This window comes from Labeo rohita, chromosome 3 (genome assembly GCF_022985175.1).
Source record: "Labeo rohita strain BAU-BD-2019 chromosome 3, IGBB_LRoh.1.0, whole genome shotgun sequence".
In the NCBI taxonomy this organism is placed as follows: domain Eukaryota; kingdom Metazoa; phylum Chordata; class Actinopteri; order Cypriniformes; family Cyprinidae; genus Labeo; species Labeo rohita.
In genome coordinates this window covers 11,565,073-11,572,149 of record NC_066871.1, presented here as the reverse complement: position 1 = coordinate 11,572,149, position 7,077 = coordinate 11,565,073, and the positions used below count along the sequence as shown (strand labels likewise).

The 7,077-nt window shown below is 40.1% G+C and overlaps 1 protein-coding gene across 1 annotated transcript; it reads right to left on the bottom strand.

Annotated features, from left to right (window-relative positions):
• Nucleotides 1-3,197: 3,197 nt before the first annotated feature.
• On the bottom strand, nucleotides 3,198-6,956 carry actb2 (actin, beta 2). The gene is made up of 6 exons (XM_051101519.1): nucleotides 6,831-6,956; nucleotides 5,377-5,506; nucleotides 5,030-5,269; nucleotides 4,306-4,744; nucleotides 4,032-4,213; nucleotides 3,198-3,946 (listed from the first exon to the last, which is right to left on the bottom strand). The coding sequence occupies exons 2-6, from the start codon at nucleotides 5,497-5,499 to the stop codon at nucleotides 3,803-3,805; spliced, it is 1,128 nt and encodes a 375-aa protein (XP_050957476.1). The 5' UTR covers nucleotides 5,500-5,506; nucleotides 6,831-6,956; the 3' UTR covers nucleotides 3,198-3,802.
• Nucleotides 6,957-7,077: the final 121 nt, after the last annotated feature.

The window sequence follows — 7,077 nt, the reverse complement described above, 5'->3', positions numbered from 1 at the left end:
TATATATATACATATATGTATGTATGTATGTATATAAAGAAAATTTTAATAAAATAAATAATATAAATAATAATTTAAAAGCATTTAAAAAAACATATTTGCTTCTTCTTGAAATTAAAATTAGCTTCACCAGAAATTAAATAGAAATAATAATTTAAAAAAGGCTTAAACGTACATTGTTTTAGCTAGTTGCAAAGGCAACATTTCTTATTTTCATATAATAAAAATGATAAAATATGATTAGTCAGTAAGGCATAAAAATATAGAGAGTGAGAGAGAGAGTTTATTTGTAAAAGTTTTTTTTTCACAAATCATGTTTTTTATTATGTTACCATGTTATTATGTTTTTTAGCTGTTTTTTTTTTGTTGTTATTTTTACATAATCAAAATAACTCAACTTCAGATTGACTGAGAATAATTGGAATGCACAATGAAAAAAAAAATGATTTTGAAAATTGTTAAAGACCGAGTTATCAGTATCAGTAAATACAATTAAAAATAAGTATGACAAATTAAACGATAAAATGAATAAATGAAAACAGGAAAAATAAAAAGTTCAAAATATTAAGAAGTATAATAGTATCTTAGTAAGTGAAAAAACACTGGGTAGAAAGGGTCTGTTCTGGAGGTGACACTGCTGTGAGCAGAACCTCCTACACGCTCAGCCGAACCACTGTGAGGCACCGCAAAATTGTTCTGAGACTTCCAGTGCTCATTTGACCACAGCTCTACAGGGGCCCCTGAACACAATGGATCTAATGACACTGGAGCTCGTCCATATCACAGGCACAACACCTCCAGCAGCAGCACCCCTCGCTTCTGTTCATTATAAAATCACAACAAAATTAAAACATCCTTGAGTCTATTTTGCATTAAGCAATCAATCATAAATGCTCATGTCTGTGGGACAGGACTTAAATGAGTCTCTCGAATAATTGCGCAATCAATGACAAATAGCACCCTGAATGCTGATGTCTCCGTCGCCCACTTCTCACTTATTAGTGGCTTGTTCCTCTGTGTAGTAATTATTTCATCATGAATAGAGGGGAACGTTCGTGCGTGGCCTGCATCCCTGCGTGAACACACCGCACCACAGTCAATCGATGCATATGGGCGTTTGCTGAGGCGCAAGTCCCCGTGGGATGCATCAATGTACGTGGGATTCTAAGTTGAAGGGAAGAATGACATTGTGTGCTTGTGTTGGGGGTAGAGAGCGAATTCAGATTAACTTGGCTGATTATGAGATTCACGCGTTTCGTAAATCATTTATGTTTGCTGCTTAATGAATAGAGGGTTTGCACTTATGTCTCAATTTGGTCAGTTACCCAGATGCGCGGCCATATTGGCAACACTCGGATGTAAACAACAGCATGGATTGCATGGTTAATGTACTTGTTCTGCTAATTTTATGCTGTCTAAATCGCGGAAAATATGCGTGGAAGCTGCTAAATCATATAGAAAAGTAGTTAGTAAGTGACAAACTCAAGTTAATAGGTGGTAAAGATACGCACAAGCAGTATTAATTAAGATATTAGCCTAATATTTCACCTACCTGACCGGAAATTATAAGAACAAACACGAATGTTGTCAAGATCCTTGGTCTGGAAATCCTGGTTCGGTTTGGGCAGCCACAAATGACTTTTGTGTGACTTTTGACTGTTTTTTGCACTTTTCTCCTCGATTTGCCAAACTTGCCAATTGATGGCGCGTCGTGAAAACACTCTATATAAGATTAAAGGCCAGCTTTACTTATATAACAATTAAACGACCAGTGCAAATCTAAAGAGAGACTATGCTACTAAGTTAGAAAAATAACAAATATTGATTTTGAGTCAATATATCGAAAGTTACCTTAGCTATTAATAAAGCACAATCTGTATTATGCTGTACACCCGCACAGATGTACACAGCAGGAAAATCTCTTGATCATTTTTCATCAAGTGCTGTCAGACAAGGAGCAGCTTGCAGTAAATCATATGCAACTAGGCCACCCATATTTATAAGTATCTACTACATCAGTAACCAAAAGTTCAAGCACACCAGGATCAACCTAAAAACAGCAGCCACTTATTAGTGCATGTTGTTAGCGCAAATTGGATAGGTGCCACGTTTTGTTTTTCTATTTTGTCACTTTTACTAAAAAAGATTTTGTGGGATTCTTCCCTAGAGAAAACACTCCAGTCTCTTGCACCTTGATTGAGCTACCATTGGTCTCCTCTTGGTTTACTGTGAGTATAGCGCCATCTGCTGTACATTCATATGAAGCACAAAATACAGTGCCATCTGACCGTACACTCTTAAAAAAGGGTGGTGTTTTGCAGTGATGCCATAGTGATGTGTTTTTCACTGAACAGTTCTTAGAAGAACCATTTTGAAGGACATTTTAAAAATCTAAACGAAACCTTTTCTGCATCTGACAGATTCCATGGATGTTCAAGGTTCTTCATGGAACCATCGATGCTGATAAAGAACCTTTATTTCTTTTATAAATGTAGGTCTAAGGCGGCATATAATGCTCTCTCAGGAAGATATGTTCAGACTTCAATATAAAGGAACAATTATGCATTCACAATAGCACCTTTAAACTATAAGAAAGTGATTAATATTAAATAGTTCAGATAAGAATGGAGTCATTTGTTAGCCTTTTGGGTCAGCTACCTATAAAAACTCTTAATTAGAGCTTGGATTATTCTCTAAAGTACTTTATTGCCAGATATGATTTTGGGGCAATTAAATTTCTTGGTAATGTTTATGTCAGCCATGGTGGCAGACATTTCTGACCACTAAGATTTTTAAAATGGTGTCCTTATACAAAACTTTGGTTTGACTTTAATGGAAACTTAATGAAGACTATTCAAAGAGACAGTTCAAAACTTAATTTATGAGAATATTTTGTCTTGAAAACCATGCTGTTTAAGAAATGTGCATTTGGGCAAATGCCTTTTGTATGCTGCTAGTTTAGTCTGAAATTCTCAAAAGATCATTTTAGAGTCGTGTTGTTTTGCATTTATAGACCATTTTGAGGATAAGGCATCAATTTTATGTTTGTTTTATTAAAGTGCTCTGTAATTACGTAATCTAACTGATAAGTGTGAAGGCTCATACAACACAGATAGCAAGACTGCTTTTATTAGAGAGTCTACTAAAAGACCTAAGAGGTAGTTCATTTAGCACAAACACAGGAAGTCACACAGGAGTAGGATGTCTTACACATGTGCACTTTTTATTGGAATTGAATTAGTCAGTGTACAGGTTGGCCCCACCAAATGTCTGGCACCGCCACGTTCCACACAGCTTTTACAATATGCCCAGGGGGAATGGAAACCTTTACATCTTGAATGGTAAAGCTTCGTTTTTTGGAACAAAGGAAAAAAAAAAAAAAAAAAAACAAAAAAAAAAAAAGTAACCCAAGATTAAGGCTGAAAGTACAAAAACCCAGACATTGTTTTGTTACATAATTTACATACAATACTACAATGTTAAGTATGCTCCCAATTACTGGGCAGCCTTCATAGAGGCAAATAAGTTTCGGAACAATGCATTTAACAAACATTTGGAATGACTAAAGAAAAAAAAAAAAAAAAAAAAAAAAAAAAAAAAAAAAAAAAATAGAACATTGAGTCCTCAGATGCATTGTAGAACTTCGGGGATGCTTATTTGCCAAAAAACATTGCCGTCACCTTCACCGTTCCAGTTTTTAGATCCTGAGTCAAGCGCCAAAAATAACAAAAGCCATGCCAATGTTGTCATTTGAAGTTTTTCTCTGCGCAGTTTGAGTCGGCGTGAAGTGGTAACAGTCCGTTTAGAAGCATTTGCGGTGGACGATGGATGGTCCAGACTCATCGTACTCTTGCTTGCTAATCCACATCTGCTGGAAGGTGGACAGGGAGGCCAGGATGGAACCTCCGATCCAGACAGAGTATTTACGCTCAGGTGGGGCAATGATCTGTGGAGAGACGAACCATTAGCCACACTTGTTTAGCTACAGACTGATACGAAACAGAACAGGCAAAGCTCAGAGCACAGCTCACCTTGATTTTCATTGTGCTGGGGGCCAGGGATGTGATCTCCTTCTGCATCCTGTCAGCAATGCCAGGGTACATGGTGGTACCACCAGACAATACAGTGTTGGCATACAGGTCCTTACGGATATCGACGTCACACTTCATGATGGAGTTGAAGGTGGTCTCATGGATACCGCAAGACTCCATACCTGCGATAGGAAGATGAATGGTTAACCCAAGTTCTTTAAAATTGTTCTCAAAGTACATACACAGGCCAGATAATGTTTGTCAGGATACCTACCCAAGAAGGATGGCTGGAACAGGGACTCTGGGCACCTGAACCTCTCATTGCCAATGGTGATGACCTGTCCGTCAGGCAGCTCGTAGCTCTTCTCCAGGGAGGAGGAGGAAGCAGCAGTGCCCATCTCCTGCTCGAAGTCAAGAGCCACATAGCAGAGCTTCTCCTTGATGTCACGGACAATTTCCCTCTCGGCTGTGGTGGTGAAGCTGTAGCCTCTCTCGGTCAGGATCTTCATGAGGTAGTCAGTCAGGTCACGGCCAGCCAAGTCCAGACGGAGGATGGCGTGGGGCAGGGCGTAACCCTCGTAGATGGGCACAGTGTGGGTGACACCATCACCAGAGTCCATCACGATACCAGTGGTACGACCAGAGGCATACAGGGACAGCACAGCCTGGATGGCAACGTACATGGCGGGGGTGTTGAAGGTCTCGAACATGATCTGGAAAGAGAGGGGTTGAGAAGTTAACTCAATGCTCAAAACGGTTGCAGCACACCATCCACACAACCATGCAGAGAGGTTAGTTGGAAATAGAGGAGTGTGGGAGAAAACTGCAAAACAGGCAGGCAAAGTATAGATAACCTGCTGCTTCCAGCAAAAGATGAGAAACTCAGGAGCTCAGAGGACACAAAGCCTGGAGGAAGTGAATGAATGAACAGCAGAACTTAAAAATGAGATAACAGGACAGATGAGACATCCAAGCAGCATTGCTAGCCATAAACAAACCTGTGTCATCTTTTCCCTGTTGGCCTTGGGGTTCAGGGGGGCCTCTGTGAGAAGGACGGGGTGCTCCTCTGGGGCAACACGCAGCTCGTTGTAGAAGGTGTGATGCCAGATCTTCTCCATATCGTCCCAGTTGGTGACAATACCGTGCTCGATGGGGTACTTCAGGGTCAGGATACCTCTCTTGCTCTGAGCCTCATCACCAACGTAGCTGTCCTTCTGTCCCATACCAACCATGACACCCTGTAGAGAGAGAAAATGTGTTAAATTTAGATACAAGTTTAACAAGGAAACTAAAAAGCAAAAAGATAGTAATAATTCTCATTTATTATAAAGCCTCGGTTTCTCACCTGATGTCTGGGGCGACCCACGATGGATGGGAAGACAGCACGGGGAGCATCATCTCCAGCGAATCCGGCTTTGCACATACCGGATCCGTTGTCAACAACCAGTGCGGCAATTTCATCATCCATGGCTGAACTGTAAAAGAAAGAGAAAACGGTTTAGAAGTGCACCGCTGCCACGGAAGAACATGTGACCATGTGGAGTCAACTTCCTGTTTCGTGCTGCATTCTATAGTCTGACCGCTAGTGGGTGCTAGAGTGACAATGCGCGCCTCAGATATGCCAGACAAAGGAAGTCCCTCTGCATTCTCTCATTATTACCATAAAAGGCAATGGTTTGAGCCGCTTTGCGGCTGCCGGCGGTGTGGCACTCAGCCAGAGTCGTAGGGTTCAGTAAAAAGGAACAGATTTCGACATTCATCACGCCAGGGGCCACTCCCTAAATTCTACACAAATGAAGTTTTACATCCTTTTCGATCCTCGCCTGGTATCAATTACACAACCGAATTTCAACGGGTGTCTGCCCGAAATTACTGCGTCACAGATCTGCAGTCACTTCAGTGACTCCTTGTGAGCAGACTTCACACTAAAGCACTTGTGAACCATCTTACTCAGCCCATTCATTTTGCAACACAGCCTTTGAATCAATAAGCTTTAATTATTTATTTTAATTGTTTCATACTACACAATTACCACCATTTAAAATCTATCCAGAAACGTTTCAACAGCTATTAAAATTGACTACCTTAAATTATAACATTTTAATAGTGAATATAAAACACCTTAATAATCTCACTCAGCTTTTAAGACTGAAGGGCTGCACACTGACTTGCGATATAAATCGCAATTTTTCCACTAAAAGTGTCAGACGTGCTGAAAGTGAGCTAGCTAATAGACGTAATCATGTATAAGTCAAATGAAAGAATACTAAAGTTATTTTCATCAGGTTTACAGCAGATGAATGCTGGTTAGCCGGCTAGCTAAACTAGGTCACACCCTGCTGCAGCACTGCCTGCACAAAGAACTTCCCATGCCGGCTATCCATCAAGTGTGCAACATGGCTCACTAATCTTGAAAACTGTACAATCACGTTCATAGCTGTTAAATCACTGTTAACTAGAGAACATCTTGAGGTTAAAAGGACTGAACGCTTATTTCACACCGGCCCATTCAATGTCGTGCCTACAACGATAACCATCACTTCCAACGGTCTCTTCCAATTCATACATTTAGAGTTATGAAGACAAATCAGACATTTATTTAAAAAAAAAAAAACAACCACAATCGCATGTTAATGAAGAATAGCTAGAGTTTTTAAGCCAAGTTTATAACGTCAACTGCAAAAAGACCGGTAACTGAGCCTAATAACTTAATGTAGCTTTATTTGTACTTTTTAATTAAATATTTGAGTTAATATTAACCAATTAAACATGTAATAAAAGGCTTTAAAATCAACTCACCTTAGGTTTGGGGGTTTGTCGACTTAAGAGAATGGGTTACAAGCAGATGATATTCCGCACTAGCTGCGTGTGGAGGAGCTCAAAGTGAAGCTGAAAAGCTGGGCGCGCTCTTTTATACGACGGCATATGCCCGGCTCTAGCCATAAAAGGTAAACTTTCGGAGCTCTGCGTTCTGATTGGTCTAGCGTCACACACCCGGCTGTCGCGTTGCACATTGCTACACTTGCTTCTTGCAACTGGAGAGTGA